The sequence below is a fragment of the Pinus tabuliformis genome, chromosome 1_2 (genome assembly GCF_031772625.1).
Source record: "Pinus tabuliformis cultivar Carrire ecotype Pingquan chromosome 1_2, CPIR1, whole genome shotgun sequence".
Lineage (NCBI taxonomy): Eukaryota > Viridiplantae > Streptophyta > Pinopsida > Pinales > Pinaceae > Pinus > Pinus tabuliformis.
Window position 1 is genome coordinate 1,026,428,702 of NC_142298.1, and position 21,545 is coordinate 1,026,450,246.

The 21,545-nt window shown below is 31.3% G+C and overlaps 1 protein-coding gene and 1 long non-coding RNA gene across 2 annotated transcripts; both read left to right on the forward strand.

Moving 5' to 3' along the window:
- Positions 1-3,486: 3,486 nt before the first annotated feature.
- On the forward strand, positions 3,487-7,077 carry LOC149209622 (WAT1-related protein At5g07050-like). Its single transcript, XM_089394303.1, has 7 exons — positions 3,487-3,825; positions 4,585-4,647; positions 4,753-4,869; positions 4,987-5,239; positions 5,708-5,866; positions 5,969-6,120; positions 6,654-7,077. The coding sequence occupies exons 1-7, from the start codon at positions 3,641-3,643 to the stop codon at positions 6,886-6,888; spliced, it is 1,164 nt and encodes a 387-aa protein (XP_089250429.1). The 5' UTR covers positions 3,487-3,640; the 3' UTR covers positions 6,889-7,077.
- Positions 7,078-10,511: 3,434 nt separating this feature from the next.
- On the forward strand, positions 10,512-11,614 carry LOC149209623 (uncharacterized). Its single transcript, XR_016252242.1, has 3 exons — positions 10,512-10,999; positions 11,085-11,126; positions 11,213-11,614. It is a non-coding gene; the product is annotated as an uncharacterized LOC149209623 (long non-coding RNA).
- Positions 11,615-21,545: the final 9,931 nt, after the last annotated feature.

A 21,545-nucleotide genomic window follows, 5' to 3' on the forward strand; every position in this document is an offset into this window, starting at 1 on the left:
AAAATGGCCAACCAAAACCCAATATCTAAATTTGAGACAAATTAATCAAATTTCTATGTTGTAATTATAAAACTACTCTACATAGGGTTTTATGTCATGGTATAGGCTCTAAGCATTAAAAGACTGATGTAAGCAAGTTTATTTTCGTTTCAAACTAAATTAAAATAGAAATAGTTATTACTTTGAAGGAAAGAAAATTATAGAAAAAATCCACAGAAAAAGGAAAAAAAAAAAAAATATAACCAATTTAAAATGTAATGAAAATAAAAATAAAAACAAAAACAAAAAATATTATTGGAAAAGTTTTTAAACAGTTTTTCTCTTTGAAATTTGCATATTAAATAGAAAATATGGACAAAAAGCTATAATTCATAAAAATTGAAGTAATAGAGAAGAAAAAAAAAATCAAAATGAAAATAGTTAAATAGAAAGGAAAAAAAAGAAAAAATAGAAACTAATAGGAAAATAGAAGTTACTAAAAAACACCTATAATAAAACCTTAACCAATCACCTTATAAATAAAAAATTTGAAATAATAATAAAAAAATTACCTAAATTTAATTTACAAATGTTAAATTTTAGATAAGTTGCAGAATTTTTTAGTTAAAAACAAATTAATACACAGTCAAAGGCAAAATTATATGGGATATGTGTAGGTTAAATATAATTTAGCTTCATGTCAAACTAAATTAAAAGAGAAATAGTTATTACTTTGAAGGGAAGAAAATTATAGGAAAAAAAGTCATAGAAAAAGGCAAAAAAAAATACAACAAAATTAAAAAGTAATAAAGAAACAAAAAAACAGAAGACAAAAATTTATTGGAAAAAGTATTTTAAATCTTTTTTTACTGTTTAGAATTTTCATATTAAATAGAAAATATGGAGAAAAAAATATAATTCATGAAAATGGAAGTAATAGAGAAAAGAAAAGGAAAAATCAAAATGAAAAAGTTAAACAGAAAGGAAAAAAAAATAGTAACTAATAGAAAAATGGAAGTTACTAAAAAGACACCTATAATAAAACCTCAACCAATCACCTTACAAATAGAAAAAATGAAATAATAATTAAAAATAACCTAAATTTAATTCACAAATGTTAAATTTTCAATAAATTGCAGAAATTTTTTTGTTGAAAACAAATTAATACACAGTCAAAAGAAAAAATTAAATGCCATATGTGTTAGGTTAAATATAACTTAATTAAACTAAAAAACAATAACAAAAAATTCCATAGATAACATTGAGATAGTTTTTTCAAAGAAAAAAAAAATCTATTAACTATAAAACTACTCTACATATTTTGTGGATAAATTGTTTAACAATAAATGGAATAAAAAATGCTCAATCAAAACCCAATATCTAAATTTGAAACAAATTAATCAAATTGCTATGTTGTAATAATGTGATAGGGTTTTATGTCATGGTCTAGGCTCTGAACATAAAAGACTACTGATGTAAGAAAATTTAGTTTCATTTCAAACTAAATTAAAAGAGAAATAGTTATTACTTTGAAGGAAATAAAATTATAGGAAAAAAGCCACAGAAAAAGGCCAAAAAAGTATAACGAAATTAAAAAGTAATAAACAAAAACAAAAAAAATTATTGGAAAAAGTTTTTTAAATATTTTTTGGTCTTTAAAATTTGTATATTAAATAGAAAATATGGAGAAAGAACTATAATTTATGAAAATGGAAGTAATAGAGAAAAGGAAAAAAAATCAAAATGAAAAAATTAAGAAAGGAAATAAGAAAAAACAAAAAAACAAAAAAAATAGTAACTAATAGAAAAATAGCAGTTATTAAAAAAACACCTATAATAAAACCTCAACCAATCACCTTAGAAATAAAAAATTGAAATGATAATAAAAAACAGGCTAAATTTAATTCACAAATGTTAAATTTTAGATAAATTGCAGAAAGTTTTAGTTCAAAACAAATTAATACAGGCAAAATTAAGTGCAATATGTGTAGCGAATATAACAAGGGCTACAAACTAGCTAGTTCCTACCACTTCTCTTGAATATAACTTAATTAAACTAAAAGACAATAAAAGCATAAATATTTCAATACAAAAATAAAACTACTAATAAAATAGTGTATTCTTGAATGCCATCACCAAAAATTAAGAAATATGATTAAGTATTATGTATATATATAATTAAATTGATTAAAACATGTTCTATAATAACAAGCCATCTTAAATTAAAATAGGGAAGAAAGCTAAAACTTCATGAAAATGGAAATAATAGAATAAGAAAAAAACAATGAAATAAAAATGAAATAAAATTAAAAACGAAATAGAAATAAAAATTACCAAACGACCTATAATAAGATTTCTACCAATCATTTTACTAATAAATAAAGTTAAGTAATAATAAAAATTAACCAAAAAACTAATATTAAACTATATATTATATCTCGTTCTAAAATAATATATAATAAAAACAAAACTGTATACATAATACATACTTATCTCTGATATAATAAATTTTACCTATATTATTTTACCCAATTAAAAATACTAAAATAATATCTATTCTCCATAATAAATTTTACCTAATTAAAAATACTAAAATATTATCTATTCTCCATAAGTAGAATTCATAACTTCAATGAGAAATAAAGCCGTTCATACATCAGATATTTAGTTCCGCTCATAAAATCATATTTTAAGAAAAACACAGCATGGGTTAGGTGAAATAAATTTCTTCCAATTTTTAATAATGGCTTTTCATTTCTTAGTAGAATCTTTTTTTTCATAATTAACATTTTAGATTTTATGATATTAAAAATATTAAATTATAATAAAATTAAACGAAGATTAGGTTACGGAAGTAGTTTAGTGAGTTTTGAGTGTTTTTTATTTTATTATTATTATTATATAATTTTAAAGTTATTATCAAGCCACTAAATTAGTGTATAAAGCTTTTTTGTTGGTAAAACAGAAAAATCCATCTCCTAGAAAATTTAATTGCTAAATTTATTAAAAAATGCCTGCTCTACCCTACCCCTCTAGTGACTTCTTAAAAAAACAAAAACACCATTCAATCTTCCCATATAAGATGCTATATCTACCCTTCTCCCAAATTCTCCACTGAAAATCCTAAATTTCTCGCTGAAAATTATATGCCCTCGGTCCTGGATCCCGTCTGATTTCTACCCTCGAAATCGACAGATCTTCTGCGTCACATCCCAGCACTTTCTTCTGAGCGCCAGCGCGCATATGTCTGCCTTTTAGATTTCCCAATATGCGTTCACTTTACTGACGCATCATCCACCATAGTCTGCTTTATTATTAGTTTAAATTGTTAGTCCTGACTTCTGGAAGTGGAAGAATTAATTAACAAATATTGTGCAGACCAAATGCCAACATGCGATTCATTTCTGGAAAGTAGAATTGAAAGATGACTGTTTTATACAGAGTATGTTTGACTGTTGAGTGAATTATTCCAACAATCTTGATTCCCAAATCTTATCTGTCCTGGTTTTTTTCACGTATAAATATGGATGCCCCCTAAAGCTCATTACCTAGAGGAGGGGAGGAAAAGGAGCTCCAGTATTGATGGGATACCTCTAGATAGGGAAGAGGCTAAGGAAAGAAATTGTGTTTTGAAAGTTTTGCAGATTTGATCTGATTATCCATGGGGAAGTTAATTGAGAAATCAACCCCCTATGTAGCGATGATATCCCTGCAGTTTGGATACGCAGGCATGAATATTATCAGTAAAGTGTCTCTAAACAGAGGGATGAGTCACTTTGTGCTTGTTGTATACAGGCAGGCCGTTGCTACAGTTGTGCTCGCTCCTTTTGCCTTCTTCCTTGAAAGGTATTTAGCGAGGTCCATATCCATTCGGCTAACATTTCATGTTTTTAGAGTTGAAATCATAGATTTGTAGATCGTTGAAGGTTTCAAATGGCGTATTATGTTTCGTTAGTTTGGCATGAGTAGAGTATAGGTAATGTTTAATATTTTCGAAGATAGAATTTATTAATACACTGGTAGTGTAAGAAGATATAAGTAATATGAAGTTAGTGTAAGAAGATATAAGTAATATGAAAGCAAGTTTCATCACTAATTTTGATCTCTAGAGTTTTGGTGTTTGAAATGGATTTGCAAAGAGTCTTACTCATGTTCATAGAGACTTGTATCTGAAGTTGTAAAATATTTTTTTATTGCAACTAAGCAAATGTTAAAGTTTACAAAGACATACATATTTCTCTATATTTAGAATTGAATATCTGACTTCGTTAAAGGAAAGACCCTTCTTTTATAAGACAAAGGATTCACCTGGCACAAGTCTCTGCATAATGCTTGATGCATTTAGAAATATATTTTATTATTTTATTCAAAAGACTTGTATATGAAATATCTTTTCTGGTAAAATAAAAATGACTACTAAAAGCATATATACTCTACCTAACTACATGTCTCTCATCATATTTCATGTTTTGGAAATAAAATTTACTATCTTATCATAGAGAGTTGTATCTAGAATCATGAATTTTTTTTATTTTTATTTTTTTAAATCAATGTTATATTTCTTATTTATATTTAGATTGAGAACTAACGTACTGTACATCGCAGGAAGATGCGACCCAAACTCACATTTTCCATCTTCTGTCAAATTTTTGTACTGGGCTTGTTGGGGTATGTATTATTTAGGCTGTTTCCCTCCATCTCTTATACCGCCTGTGAACATTCTTGGCTAGAAATTTAAGTTAAATATGAAATATTGTTGATGCATGCCCGCAGGCCTGTAATAGACCAGAATTTTTCTTACCTGGGTTTGAAATTAACTTCTCCAACATATGCGTGTGCGCTGAGTAATGTACTCCCCTGTATGACCTTCGTGATTGCTCTCCTCTTGAGGTAATCAAATCATGTCGTTAACAGCAAACCTATCCAATGAAGACACAGGCACTTGTCCATTTTTTTTTTTTTTTTTTTTTTTTCCAATGGGCCAATGGGATATCTGTTGTTGCGCAGGATGGAGAGAGTGAATATAAAAAAGCTACGCAGTGGAGCAAAGTTGGTGGGAACCATCGTGTGCGTAGGGGGAGCAATGTTGATGACGTTATACAGAGGTCCTATCGTAAGGATGTTTTGGTCTCCGCATCATCAATCCTCCAAGCACAACCAGACATCTGCAGGAACTGCCGCTGGTAGTAAAGACTGGATGGTCGGCTCCGTTTTGATGGTTGGCGCAACTCTGGCCTGGTCGATCTTGTTTATTTTACAGGTGATTTTATCTGTAAGAGTGATTTAATATTTTGGAGTGTTTTATAGTGCATAATTACATTTATCCAAAACCCCGGGACAAGTTTTTAATTTTTATAAATATGAATTTATGAATTCAACTCAATTGCAAATGGGGTGGTAAAAAAAAAATAAAAAATTGCAATAGCCGCTTTTAAATCATGTTTTTAATGGTAGAAATAAATTCAGTATTATAAAAAATTTCTAAGGTATCTAAAATTTTGAAAGTATTTAGAATCTTGAAATTTGATGGCGGTAAATTAGATTTACAAAAATCCCTGTCGGATTTGATTCAAACCTTGCCAAAATTTCCATAATTTAAAAAAAAAAAACAACCCAAACAAGTTTAAGGCAATTGTTTAAAAATGTGATAGAGATTCTTTCAAATTCATTCTGTAACTAATTATCACTGTCACAACTTCTGACTACCCTCATGCTTTTGAATGTGCAGTCTGCAGTCCTCAAAAAATATCCTGCTCAACTTTCACTTGCTACCTTAATATGTTTGCTAGGGACGTTACAGGCAACGACTCTAAGCATAGCTCTCGTACGTGATCCTTCCCAGTGGGCATTAGGGTGGGACATCAACCTTTTGACTGCAGTCTACTCTGTACGTTTGGCTTTTTTCTTTCTGATTTAAATGAATTCAAGATTAGGAGACTGCATATGAAGCTAATTTATGGCTTAGAGTAATCAATATATCTGGTTGCAGGGAGTGGTGGCATCAGCAATTGCATATTACGTACAAGGTTTGTGCATGCGCGTAAAAGGACCTGTGTTTGCCACAGCATTCAGTCCGTTGATGATGATAATCGTGGCAGTCATGGGATCTGTTATTCTCTCTGAAAATATTTATTTGGGCAGGTTTGTAATTTGTGTGGTGTGTTTTTTTAAGTGGTTTGAGTTTTCAGAAATTAAATCAGGTTTGATATGTGGAACTGCCGTGGCCAGGATCTAAGCTAATCTTTAACATGATTAGAATTAAATTAGATTTATCTAAGTTAACATTAATATGATTAGATTTATCTAAGTTAATATGACATAGATTTTTATTCACAGAAAACTTAATAATACATCTGATCACTTTCTATTCTACATTCACTCTTTTTTAAATAAAATCACTTCTTTAAATAACGAGAGTTTTTAAAATATTCCGACCTTATGATTGGAAATTTCGAAATGTTTTCGAAATCTAAATTCAACTATTGAAATTAAATTCAGTTCAACTATTAAACACAGTTAGTGTAAATCAGATTTTTTAAATATTCCAAAATACAATCAGAGCTGTAATAATTTCTAATTTTTTAACAAGTGCTGAAATTGAAAGGATGATTAACAGTTGTCACAAATAGCATGATTTAATGTGCTAATTAGTTGCACTGATCCACTTTATACAGTGTGCTGGGAGGAGTTATGATCGCAATCGGGCTATACGCTGTTCTGTGGGGAAAATTGAGGGACAGCAAGGCGTTGACAGATGAAAATCATTCGGAAGCGCTTCCCAGCTCTGAAGAAATACTCCCACAAAATGAAAAAAGGGCAGATGACATAGAAGCTGCGTCGAACGAGGCCATGGATAAGGGGCATGAGGCTTCTGAATCAGATGGAACGAAACAACTTTCGGTGAAGTAGAGAGTACAACGTGTCAGTTTGGCATATGGTTATAGTTATATAAATATATTGAAATAAGGGGTTGCTATCATTATCAGTCACTTCCCTGTAATACAAAATATCAATATTGAATGGATAGATGAAGAAACGCTTTTGGGCACTAGGTAATATAAATATATGGGTTAATATAAATATATGTGTTTTAGTTTATTTGTGATGATTTATTGGAATGTTTGAGTTTGAGTGGTTTTTTTTAATTTTGGGTTGTGTTTATTGAATTCAGATACTTATTTTACTATTTAGTATGACTGGATGTGTAAGTATGTTAGTCTGTCTGTTTTTTTTTAAATAAAAATTATGTTATAGATAGAAAAATAATGAACTATAATAAAAAACAATAATATGTTGTAAAGTAATTAGAAGTAAAAAAAATGTGTGAATAAGATGTTTAAATATTATATTTTTCAAAAATATTTAAATGAACTATTTGAAGATCTATATAACTAATTTGTGTGAATATCAACTTCCTATATATCGATATATAGAACACAAAATGTTAAAATAAATATTTTAATGTGGTATAAAAAAAATATTCAATATGTGTTATCAATCAAATATTCTTTCACATTCTTCTGCAGGGCTTTTTCAATCTTCCGTAGGGGCATACAAAAGCTTAAGAATCATCAACTGGCCTTGATCTAGATGACTCCCAGCTTCGCGAAGATAGCTGTTGGCTCAGTTTCGTCCACCTCTCGGGCAAACTCTTGCCCATATCATCACTGAAGCCCCAGTTCCCATTGTCCAGGTGATCGAGGCCTCACTCGATGAAGCTTTAAAGTTTTTTGAAGGTGCCCTAATCTGCTGGTTCAATGGTTTTTGGCCACTTCTTACAGCTCTTCACAGTTGGATCTCGGAGGTATGGAAGCCTGTCATTTCTAATGAAATTAATATCTACCCCTGTGTTAGGGGTTTCCTTATAGTAGATTTTTGAAAACCTTGAAAGCAAACAATGTATTCTAGATTTTGGCCCTTGGTTTTGGGAAAACTCAGGCCTATTCATGAAGCCATGGAACCCATCATTCACAGTTGGATCTTGAAGGTATGGAAGCCTGTCATTTCTGATGAAATTAATATCTACCCCTATGTTAGGGGTTTCTTTATAGTAGATTTTGAAAACCCTAAAAGTAAACAATGTATTCTAGATTCTGACCCTTGGGTTTGGGAAAACTCAGGCCTATTCATGAAGCCATGGAACCCATCATTTGATCCCTCAACAACAGTCATAACCTCAGCACTAGTTGGATGAGATTGCCAAACCTAGCCTTGCATCTCTAGAATTTCTCCTCGAAAGCCATTGGAAATAAAATTGGGAAATTTTTCTACAAATGCCCAGAAACATAGGAATATGCCAAAACCACCTATGCACCCATCCGTGTGGAAATGGACTTCAGCACCAGATTCCCAGCTGAAATAAGCCTAACAAGTAAAGACTATGTGTGCAACCAGAAACTCGATTATGAAAGTGCTCTCTTCAGATCCTGATTTGAGACAGGCCATCTAGCAAAAAATTGCCCAAAAGCCTCCCAGAGCTCTCTTCAGATCCTGATTTGAGACAGGCCATCTAGCAAAAAATTGCCCAAAAGCCTCCCAGAAAAATTCTGCTAGAAAGAATCACTACAGATCTACATGGTGGGAAGGAGCACAAAAAGAACATTACACTATCATCAAGGAAGAATAGTCTCCAAAAAACTCTAAATCGCAAGAAATCGGGCAAGAAAAAGAAACAACTCTCAAGACAAGTAGGGAGAATGTCCCACCCAATAGCTAGCAAAAAAGTGAACTCAACAACCCCTCAACCAGCAGTTATAAGCATTCAAATGCGGCACAAAATAAATCTTCATTTAACAGCAAAGCAGATCTCCCAGACCAAACTTCTTCTCCAACTATCTTCAAAAGGGCAAACAAAACTGTAGAGAAAAAAAAGAAATCTACAACACCAATCTGGCCAAGAAAGACTAGAACCCAGCAAGACAATTAAGAACTAAGAAAATTATAGGTCCCATAGACCAATTTGATCTCAGTGGACGTTAACCGTCATCTCATCATCATCATTAAAAATATATTAACAATAAAAAACCATTTTAATTTACATCATATTTAGTCCTATATATACTCTATTTAGTATTTAAAAATACAATTTAAACCATGAAAAATAACAAAAGTGTATTTTACACTTTAAAAAAATTTACACGTGAAAAAATTCTTTCTCAACTCCTATTAAATTCGTACTTAAAATAAATTTATTCTGATTTTTATAATAAAAAAAAAGTTGTATATAAAAATTGAATTTTGGAAAAAAGGAAAAGCAGGATATTTTAAATCATTTATAATGATTTAATAAATTACTCTAATTTAAATTGCAGTGGATTTTCATTGCTGGCTGTACTATTTTTTATAATAATTTAATATATTATTAGTGGAAATTAAGTTTTGATGAAGTAGAAAATGAAGAGTATTTAAACTATTTTAGTTACCCATCTTTAAAAATATGTACCATAAATATTAACGAATTCATAGTAAAATATTATTCTATGTCCTATAGTAAAATAGATAAAATACTTAATAAACACCACGGTCAAGAATGAACTGAAAATTTTGACATCTTTCTCCAACAGATTTACTCTCAGATTACTCCAACCTTTACTAATGGACCATGATTAAAAAACACCCAAAAACGCATATCACATGTATTTATTATAAGAGGATGCATGCTTAGTCCTCGACGTGTAAGTTTGGAAATAAGTGTATAAAGATAGAGATGCCAGTCATTAACAAAGATCACATATTTTTATATAAAACAATATAAAGTATAAAGTAAGGGTTGTTTGTCTAGGTTTTTTGTGGAATAAGTTTGAATATAAGTGTATGTTAATTTAAATATGATTGTGTGTTTTTAAAAATAAAATAATAATTAAGTAGATTGGTTTATTTTGAAAGAATTTTATTTTTAATAATTAAGTAGAGGTAGAAATTCATCTTAAATAAAATATTTTTAATAGTAGTCATAAATTAAAGGTCGAGATTTATTTCAAAAGTAGTTGTGTCTTTTTTATTTTTTTAATTAAATTGATTAATTTAAAAAATGTCACATGAACATGTGTCATAAATATACATTATGATTTTTCAAACATGTGACATTAACCTATAACATTGTAACACACTCTATTTATTTATTAAAAATGTTGTTACATTACATATATATATATTATTATTAATAATCATTTAAAATAAAATTATAATTTAGCTAGTTTCTATGTTTTTTAAAATCTAACTAATGTAAAAGATAAACCTACCTTCTAATACTTATAGGTGTAAACCTTCTAATACTTATAGATATTTATTGTCACATACACTTGTCAGTTGTACTTATTTCACAAAAGAAATTTACATTCTTAAAATAGTAAACTCAAGGAAAACAAACTTTCTTTAGGTTTGTCCGTCTTCACCATGCAAATAATGCAAACTGATATATGCAATGTCCCTGGATTTTAATGCAAACTATGGGTATGGAATCCAAACATTGGACAGCCTAAGCATGGAATGCACAAATGCATTAATACTTGATTGATTATTGTCAACGAAGAGGATTTTTAATGTGCTCTTAAGCTTAGTTTTAAGTTGGTTTTTGATGACTTACTAAGCCATATGGTTAATTACATTCTCTGGTGTCGGGTGGGCACCAGCTCGCTAGGTTCATATTTTTCAAGAATCCTTTCTCGAAGACTGTGCTCACAACAACTGAAGGTTGTCTCACTGTCGATCGGCCTAGGGTTATGATCTACGGTCTGGCTTTACTAAGTAGGCTAACAAAGAAACCTACCGCATTTTCCCCCGGTTTCCACAGTCAGTCAAAAGGTGAGTGAGTCAAGAACTTTGTTGTTGCAATGGTACGTTTGTGCTTCCCTCTGCTACTTGCAAACTCATTTCTTCCATGAGCTCTTGAGAAATTTAACATTGAGGTAGCTAAGCTAACAGGGTTTTACTTGTCGTTGTGGCTACACTAGCCAAGGGTACACATTTACAAGTTTTTGCTGAGTCTTCATTTTGGGAACAACTTCTACAAAGTTTTGAGGTATGTGCTAGTTAACAATTGAGGTTTGGAATATTCTGTGTTAGCTTATACTGGAAACCCTTCTTATTGACTTTCGCTATGACAGTTGGAGGGTGTTAGCGTGGGTTCAGGATCTCGTCATTCTCAGGTATGATAATCCATTGGTTTTCAACTCTTTGCTAACCATGAGCATACTTTGTTACAATACCTTACATTTTGTTCCCTTACTTGCAGGTTCTTTCTTTCCATATGGGTAAAAACCCTCAATTGCCGAGGGAGCCTGCTCTATTTTTCGTTTTTTCTTTTTCTAGATGCATAAAGGCCTCCACGAAGGGTTTCCTCTCACTTTACAAGTGTTTAGCTTGCATTCTTCGGAATATGCGTTGTTAACTCCATTCTGGTGGCTTCTCTGCAAGCCCTCCGCTGAGTTTTCTTTACCGTGCCAACCCAATTATTGGGGTTTCCTCACACATTTTCATTATGGTTTTTATGTAAATTGTTATTTTGTATCTAAAAAACAAAATTGTTCAGCCGTGCCAAGAACTCTTGAGATACTGGGTCTTTTCTTCACCCTGTCATCTAAGGTCAAGCTCTATAGGGGATATATTCACTTCTATTACTGTGGTTTATGTTGTTATGCAGCTCATAAGTAATTTATGTTGTATATTACAACTTGGAACCCAATTTTCCTTTAAGGGTTTTTATATTCAGTGTAAAATGTCTCAGTTTTTCTTTATGAAGTTGAACCCATGATATTTATGACTCAGCTACGCATATGTTGTTACTTGCCCTTGTAAATATGTTATTCTTGCTGTGTGAAAATAGACAATTCTCCTTTGAGCATAAAGGGTTTTGTCTGTTCCAATAGATATTTCATCTTCACGACCGTGCCCAAGCATGGCCAATTGAGTATGGTTTGTCCCGTCTTAAACCGAATGTAAATATTCCTTTTAGATACGAGAATACTTTAATTATAAGGTCACTAACATTATCGTGCTTCTTCTTCGCATACGTATATATATACACACAGACTTCATTATTTATGTTTAAGTCTTCAAGAAAGATTTTGTTTACAAGCTCCAGTACAGTTCGGTATGATTTTTTTTCTCGATGCATTTACATATGAATAATCTTAACAATTATGGAGATTGCAATTCTTGTTCATTTAATAACTTATCATTACAGTCTTACATACGATAACAAGATGTATTATAAATTTCCAATTTGTAACAAATAAAGTTACTAGAACCGCACACTTTTATTCATTTACATTATTCATATAACCCATACATCCAATCTATTGTAGCTATAAATACTTGTTTGTGTATATTGGTTCTGTAGAAATTCACCCGGTAACCACGCCTCCTAACAACGAGGAAAGCAATTATGTCCTTTCCTCTCCCTCGAGTAGTGTTTTACTAAAACAATTTCCTTTTTTTCAGTATCCCCAACAAGGTTTATCCTCAGGCCTGAGATCCCCCTAGGTTCAATTCCGGAGTCACTCAATAAATTTGAGAATTCCCCTAGCCCTTTGTCTAGCTTAGGAATACCTCGTGGTAGTGACCTGCGTTTTCCACAACTAGCTGCGCAATTTTATGAATCCAGTTCCTTTCTTTCTGATCCAAACTTAAACATGAAGACAACAAATTATAGATATAACCATAAATAAAAAGATGCAACAAAAATAACATTTCATTTCATTAATATTAAAATACTAAAATAAGTTTACAAACAAAATGGAAATACACTAGCTGAAGCGATGGTAGCTTATCTATGAGAAGAGATGTGGCGACTACATGCCTTTGAACTGTGTTATAATAAAGCTCGAAGGCCTACTTATTATTGAGAAATAAGGGAAAATCCTAAACATCCAAAAAGTTAACTCTAGGAGATGAAGCAGCGTAACTATGGGTGTCGTTTACGTAAATTGGTATATCAACTTCCCGAGGTCGTAACTTTGGCATACAATCTTCGTTTGACATGCACAATACCTCGTTAGAAATATCTATCCGAAGACTACAAATTTTGAATGGAAATCATCGCTAATTGCCTCATGCTTGCCCCTATTTTAAAAAAAACATCATTTAGGGCCTCAAAATGGCTTCAGAAGTTCATGCCCTGAAAAAATGCCAAAAATAGTAAATTTTGCTACAACTAAAGAAACTAAAAAACTGAAAGAAATAGGGGTGGGGGTCGCAGTGGAATAGGCATGTTGCCACCAACATCTACCTAGATCACCTCCCTCTTGGTTTCCTTCCTTGGCCTCCTCATTTGAGTTTTTCCTTAAGAACCCAAATAGAAGAGAGATAATAGATTCTTTAAACTGTTTAGTAAAAAGATTGTTCTTTACAGATTTACGTAGGTGAATTCCAAATTTATCTTAAATACTCTTTGTTAGAAGAACATAATAATATAATCATAAACCTAAACAATCCATGAACTATTAGGCTTCCACTTACCCTGTAGATTATTTTTAAATTTAAATATTAAAGTAACTGCAAGTAAAAATCAAAATTTTCGATGGTGTAAATCTTCCCCCCTTACACGTAACACTTTCCCTGGTGTTCTTTGACCTTTTAAATAATTCAGGATAAGTTTCCTACATAAATAACTCATCCTCCCGGATATGCTCATCTCGGCTAAAGTGTCTCCATTGCACTTTAAATTGGGTGTGCCTCACCTTTGTAGCATTATTTCTCTTTGCTAGAGAATTCGCTGAGGCTCTACTAGGAACTCTCTATTCGGTTCAACCTATTAGAACAACCATAATGCAATTAGTTCATAGAAATAATCATATCAATGTCAAAGTAAATATTAAAGTGTTACCTAAAAATCTTGTGAGTGAATCACATGTTTAGGGTCATACACATATTGCTTTAACAATGAAACATGAAATATGTTATGAACTCTTATATGACTGGGTAATGCTAGTCGATATGCCACTGGTCCAATTATTTTTAATATCTAGAAAGGGCCATAGAAATGAGGGGCAAGCTTTGCACAACTAGTCCATCTAAAGTGATTTTGTTAGGGTTGATTTGCACATATACGTGATATCTGACTCTAAATTCCGATTAGGTTCTTTTATGGTAAGCATAATCCTTCTGCCTATCTTGGGAATCCTTTAAATTCTATCAGACATTATTTGTACCATTTGTTCCATCTCTGCCATCATTTTTGGCCCTAGAATTAATCTATTTTCAGGACTATTCCAATTAGTGGGTGTTCTACACCTTCTCCCATATAGCACCTCGAAAGGGCTCATCTTTAAAGATTCATGATAATCATTATTATATGCAAACTCCACCAAATGTAGATATTCCTCCCACTTGCTGGGTTGTTGCATAACATATATGCGTAACATATCCTCCAGTACTTGATTCACATATTCAGTCTGTCCAGTTTGTGGATGGTATGTAGTGCTGAACTAAATCTATGTTCCTAGTCCTATAAAGAGGGCTTTCCAAAATGTGGAGGTGAATTTTACATCTTTGTCTGATATAACTATATTAGGAATACCATGCAATCGAAACACTTCTTTCATGAAAATATCAACAATTTGAACTGTCTAGTAAGTAAATTGTACTGGAACAAAATGGGTTTATCCACGATTACCATGATTGAGTAATTGTGCTTTTTGGATCTAGGTATTCCTGTGGTAAAGTCAAGTGTAATGACTTCCCACTTCCACTTAGTTATAGGTAATGGTTGAAAAGGCCAGTGGGTTGTTGGCATTCATCTTTGACTTGCTCACACTCTAAAAACCTCGCCAAATATTCTGTAATATCTTTGTGCATCCCCGACCATTTTTTTTTTATTACTGAAAACATTTTCTGGTACCCGGGATGGGCGGTATAAGGACTCTTGTGAAATTCATCTAGAATCAATTGTCTAACTGAAATATGGTTGGGGACATATATCCTCCCCTTAAAAGTTAACAACTAATCCTTATTTATACTATATTCTGACTATTTTTCCTGGTTGTTAGTCTGTTGGGCTTGCTACCATAAAAAAAAATATTTTCGATCTCTTTAGGTAGCTTCTTTAATTTGTTTGAGAAATTTAAGTTGTATTGATTATAATGCAATTCATAAACATAGTGCATTCTTCTACTTAGTGCATCTGCGACACAAGTTTCCTCTCCTTTTAGATGTTTAATGTCAAATTCAAATTCACTAAGAAAAGCATTCCACCTTGTTTGACATGCATTCAAACTAGGTTGCTTGAAATAACTCGTCATACTATTATAGTTTTTCATTAGTAAAAATATTTTTCTTAAAAGGTAGTGCCTCCATACTTTTAATGCATGGACTGTAGCAATTAATTCCAAAGCATACGCAGGATATTTTTGCTCATGTTCTTTCAATTTTTGAGACTCATATGCCATCACTTTTCCATCTTGTATCAATACTACCCCTACCCCTTCTTGACATGCATCCGTGCAGACCACAAATTCCTTGTTTGGATCAACAATCTTTAATATAGGGGCAATGGTTAATAAATATTTTAACTAGTTCAAAACTTTGTTGACACTCGCTGGTCCACTTAAAAACTTTCCCCTTCTTTTGCAAAGAAGTGATGGGGTATGCGATTCGGGAAAAACCCTCAACGAAATGACGGTAATATCTAGTCAGGCCCATGAAGGATCATATATCAGCTAGATTTTTGGGTACGTGCCACTCCATAATAGTTTTGATCTTCTCAGGATAAAAAAACTATACCTTCAACTGAGATGACATGCCCCAAATACTGGATTCGATCTTTATAAAGGTCACATTTGCTAAATTTAGCATACAATTAATGGCCTCACAACACTTGCAATACTATTTGTAGTTGTTCGTTATGATCCTCTAAAATTTTAGAATAAATCAGAATATCATCTATGAATATCATGACAAGCTTATCCAAAAAGGGATTAAAAGCATCATGCATTAAACTCATAAATGTCACTGGTGCGTTCGTCAATCCAAAGGGTAGGACCACAAACTCATAATGAACGTAACGAGTTCTAAACATAGTCTTACATATTACCTCCTCCTTGACTCAAATTTTGTGGTATCATGACCATAAGTCAATCTAAGAAAAAAAAATGCGCCATTTTTTTTTTTGTAAGTGTAGGTATTGCCTTCCTTTTCTATTTATATTGACCAATGAGACCAGATACATCGTTTTGGTGGCCTCAACCTGCCCTGAAGGGAAACCAAGTCTGTTGGCCACCTAAGTTTGCTGTAAGCATTCCAAAACCAAAATTTTACTAGTCTTTCCATCCGGGCTATGTGCACTAAACAGTTAAAAATACTTAATAAGCTACGAAAGAGCATGAAACAGAAAAAGCAAGACAGTTCACAAAAAACAGGAGAGGCTGTGAAGGTTCATGCCTTCCAATCACCAGCATTCGGATCAGTATCAACGAGGATATCCATGGGTTTTGCATGGGTTGGAGTCATCTGAGTCAGCTGAGTCAGCTTCTGTTGTATCTCCTCCAGCTTGTTATCCTGCATCATCATGATTACCTGAAAATTTTTCATTTCTTTTTGCAGGTTTGGCATCCCTTGGGCGATTTCAGCCATTTCCCCTGCCACCTGCTCCAGAGCCTTCGCAAGAAGGCATTTTAACACCCAGTAGATGTGAAGAGTTTGCCGGTATAGCGTCAACCTTCCTCGAGTATTACCAGGATCTTGGATTACTTCTGCCCACTCTTCTATCTTAGAGTCAGACTGTTCTTCCATAACGTTTGCCTCCATCTCTTGAATAATCTGGCGAATGTCGTCATTCGTGCCTTCTCTGTAAGCTCTAGCAGCTTCATGGACTGCTGTCAGTGTAGATCTCCTCCCTCTGCATGGGCTATCCGGAGCAGCAGTTGGCAGGTCTTCTTGATTCCACTGTCTTGGACGTCCTCTGCCTCCACGCCCCCTTCCGCGGCCTGGGCACGCCATCCTTCCTTTTACCATTTCCTGTTTACAATTTTCATTCACAGAGGTCAGATTTTGAGGATTTACAAAATTGCCCTCCTCCTCAATTCTCTTGGTTTTTATCCCACCTCCCCTGCTCCAGTCACCTTCATTTGTTTGGGGGTTGCAGTGATTATCTTTTCCGGAATGAAGGAAGGTGAGAAGGCCTTCTGTCATACGAACCAATTCCTGGGCTAGGTGCATGGTTTTCATGTCCCTCCCATCTGCCTCCCTCTTATCCTCCACTGTGGGTTGAGTGATTCGACCCTCCATGTTTCTCCCCAGACTATCTGCTTGGCGACATTTTCTCCACCCGTCTAGAACCCTTCCCTGGTTCAGTCCCATTTCACCAACATATTGCATGGCAAAGTAAAAGGCAGCCTCACGCCTACTCTCTTCTTCCCCAGAGGCTTCCAACATTTCGGTTTCGTCCAATATACCATTCAAGATAGAGAAAAAAACTGAGGAGGGACCAGAAATGACATACTCGAAATCACGATTTTCCTTAGAGGTTCCTTCTGTTTGTGTTGTGCTCTACTCCTCTTTCTCCTAGCGCAGCTTGCCTTTCCTTCTACCCTTCGCCACCTTCGGATGATATAAAACACCTGTCCCACTCCCTCTTCCACTACCGCTGCCAATTCTGCTTTCCTCTTGCATTCCACCTCTCTCACTCCAATTTCTTGAGATGTGCACTGACATGCAGTACGCTACCCTATCGAAAAGGACAACGCCACATCTAGGGATGGATTCCTCTGTCCTGCCACAATCATGATTTTTCCTGCCACCCTCACCTGCTTTTCTCCACACCCCGATCGGGGACCAACTGTCTCTATTGTCTTTGGATCATGTCTTCATTATTGTCTTGGTTTAGTATCATTCTAAGTGGCTCTAATTCAGGTTTCTCTGAATATGAGGTCCATATGCTATCCAATTTCCCTCCTTGTTCCTGGCTTCCCCAGTTTGCAAGAAAATCCGCTGCTCTGTTACCCTCTCTTTTGACATGCTTAATGATCATGTACTCAAATATTTTTAAGATAATTTCCAGCTCTTGAATCAGGCTAGCCGTCCTCCAACTCTGAGTAACTTTGTCCCATGAGGTCCCATTATTAAGTTTTTTAATTATGTGCATTACCATTTGGGAGTCTCCTTCCACTTCCAGGTTGTTGTAACCATTTCTGATTGCTATCTTCAGTCCTTGACATACTGCCATCAATTCGGATTCATTATTGCTCATGATGCCACCATTGTCTGAGTAAATCCATTTTGTTCTGCCTTGGTCATCTCAAAAGAGTCATCCAATCCCCGCCGGGCCTAGATTTCCTTTGGATGCTCCATCGAAGTTTAAATTTATGAATCCTAACAATGTAAACTTTGAAACAGGAACTAATACTGTTATTCGTTTTGTAGAGCTAGCAAAAAAGTGACACGATTTTGAAAAGGGGTGATGCAAAACACACATTTTTTTTTTAGAGCATAGTTTTTGGCACTATAAATTTTTTTTATGTACATTGCATTTTAGAATGGTAGTGATTTTGATGTTGATTTTAAAAAATGGTAATTCTACACCCTGCCCCTTTTTCAAGAGGCCTTTTTTTTTACTTTTTTTTTATAATCCATGAAATGTAAATAATTATTTGGTAAATTTAACAACTTTGGAAGTGCTCTTCTTCTTCATATTTTCTTATTTTTATTTTTATTTTTTTTGTAATGAGGTTTTTATTGTTTTGCATATTTATAGAAAGTTGATATTTTGCATTTTTGATATTCTACATATTTATATATAGTTAAATAATTTTCAATCCACATGAAATAATTGTATCTAAAAAAACATATTTAAAAATATATATAATAAAGACAAAAATGAAAAAATAAAAAATGTTAAAAAAAATTATCTCATAAACCATAAAAGAATTTGGGATATATATATATATATGTGTGTGTGTGTGTGTAAAAAATAGAGAAATTAAAAAAAAAAACAATAGAAAAAACTAGGAAAAAAAAATTAAAACAAGCCACTTAAAAAAAAAAAAACCAGTAAAATTAATATTAAAAAAAGAAAAATTAACTCAAATTATAAAAAAAAAAACCAAAAAAATATGAAAATTATTTTAAAGAAAACCAAAAAAATCTTAAAATATAAAAAAAAACAAAAACCAAAAAAAATTTAACATTAAATTTTATTTTTTTAAACAATTTTTTTTTTATGAAAAAAATTATTATTATTGACCCTTTTTTTAAACAATTTTTTATTATTATTAAAAAAAAAAATATTCATTAAAAATTTTTTAAATTTTTTTTTAAACTAATTAAAATTTTTAATTTAAAATTTAAAAATTATTAAAAATTTAAAATTTAAAATTAAAAAAAAAAATTATGGATTTTTTTTTTAACATTTTTTTAAACCATAAATTTTAAAATATATAATTATTATTTAAAACTTTTTTATACATTTATAAATTTTGATGTGTTTTGCCCACCTCGTCAGCCCTTGGTGGGCAAAACACATATATTTTTTTAATTTAAAATTTTTAATTAAAAATGAAATGTTTTAAAACAAAAATTTAATATAATACATATTAAAAAAAAATTGTTTTTAAAAACACCCAAAAAAAATTTAAATTATTGTTTTTTTTTAATTTTTAAAAAAAAAAAATTAAATTTTAAATTTTAAATTTTAATTCATTTAAAACAAATTAATTGTTTTTTAATGACTTTTTGTTTTTTAAATAAGAAAAAGAATTTGTTTTAAAAAAAGGTTAACCATAATAATTTTTTTTTAATAAAAAAAAAATGTTTAAAAAGTAAATTTAAATGTTAAAATTTTTTTGGTTTTTTTATATTTTAATATTTTTCTAGTTTTTCTTAAAATAATTTTCATATATATATAAAATTTGAGTTAGCTTTTGTTTTTCTAATATTAATTTTGCTAGTTTTTTAATTTTTTTTATTATTTTTATGTTTATTTATTATTTTTTTTTTTATTTTTTTTTTAAATAGCTTGTTTTTAAATTTTGTTTTCATAGTTTTTGCTAATGTTCTTTTCCAATTTCTCTATTTTTAACTTACTTAATTAATTATATATATATATATATATATATATATATATATATATATATATATATTTTGCCAATTTCTTTTATGGTTTATGACATAATTTTTTTTCAACATTTTTTATTTTTCATTTTTGTCTTTTTTTTTATATATATATATATTTTTATATTTGTTTTTTTAAATAATCAACATTTTAATCTTAATTTTAGCAGTTTTTAATTTTTTGATTAATTTTCTATTTTTTTTAAATCTAGTTTGTTTTTAATTTTTAATTTTTTCTTTTTTTTCTTCTTCTTATTCGTTTTTTTTTTTTTTTTTTTTACCTACTTAATTTTTAGTTTATTTTAAATGTTATTTTTTCTTTTCCATATTTTTATTTTTTTTCTTTTTCCAAATTTATTTATTTATTTATTTATTTTGTTATGGTTTAGAAGATTTTATTTTTTTTTCATTTTTTTTAAATATTTTTTTTTACTATTTATTTGTTTATAATATCTTCTTCTTCTGCTTCTTCTTCTTTTTTTCATTCTTATCATTAATTTTTTTTATTTTTTTTTACATTTTTATGATTGATTTTCTTTTTCTTTTCTTTTTCATTTTTTTTTATTTTATTTTATGTTTTGTTTTTAGTATATATTTTAATTTATGTTTTGTTATTTTTTTTTAAATTTTTTTTTGTTTTGTGTTTTTTCATTGTTTTAATTTTTATTTTTTAATTTTATTTATGTTTTCATTATTCTTTTAAATTTTAATGTTTTTTGACGTCATGATAAAATACTTTATGCCATTATTTCAAAATGTTGAAATTTTACTTTTGAAAAAAAAAAACAAGTGTTTTCCCAACATTAACATTTTCGTTTTGAGGGTGTTTTTTGGACAATTTTTTTGCAAAAATTTGGTTTTCACCGCCATTTTTAAAACATGTCAAGAATTTAGCTAAGACAAAAAAAGATGTTATTCCAACATCAACACTTTTCGTTTTTAACACTGTTTTTGATGTTTTTTCGAGGTTTTTTTGGCCAGAGATCCCGTTTCAAAGTTTACATTGTTTCCTGCCGAGGGATGAGAGAAGTGTGTGATACTATTACATCCCATATTGGGTTTCTTCCACATCTATGGAGCCACCATTCCTTGATGTAGGTTCAACTTCCTTAAAATTTGATCTTCTTCTGGCGTCGTTTCCCAGTCCTCTGTGCTCCAGGTGTCCGCTAAGATGGTCTCTCGAATATGACTCAAAGTTTTTCCCCAGATTTGTTCTTTTGACATCTCTTTGTTTTGGAAGATTCTTCTATTTCTTTCTTTCCAAATCATCCACATATTCATCCCTACTGCTAGACTCTAGGCTCGTCTTACCACCGGGCTTGTGAATTGGCCATGTCCCCAATTTTTAATTGTGTTTCTAATACTCTGTTGATCTCTGTGTGTCCTTCCAAAGAGTTTCCTAACCTCTTCCCATTGTTGTTGTGCTCCATTACATGAGTTCAGGAGATGTTCCTGTGTTTCCTGATCTTGTTTGCATAGATTACATCGGGGGGAAGGGGGGGTGCATGTATCCCTCGCTTTTG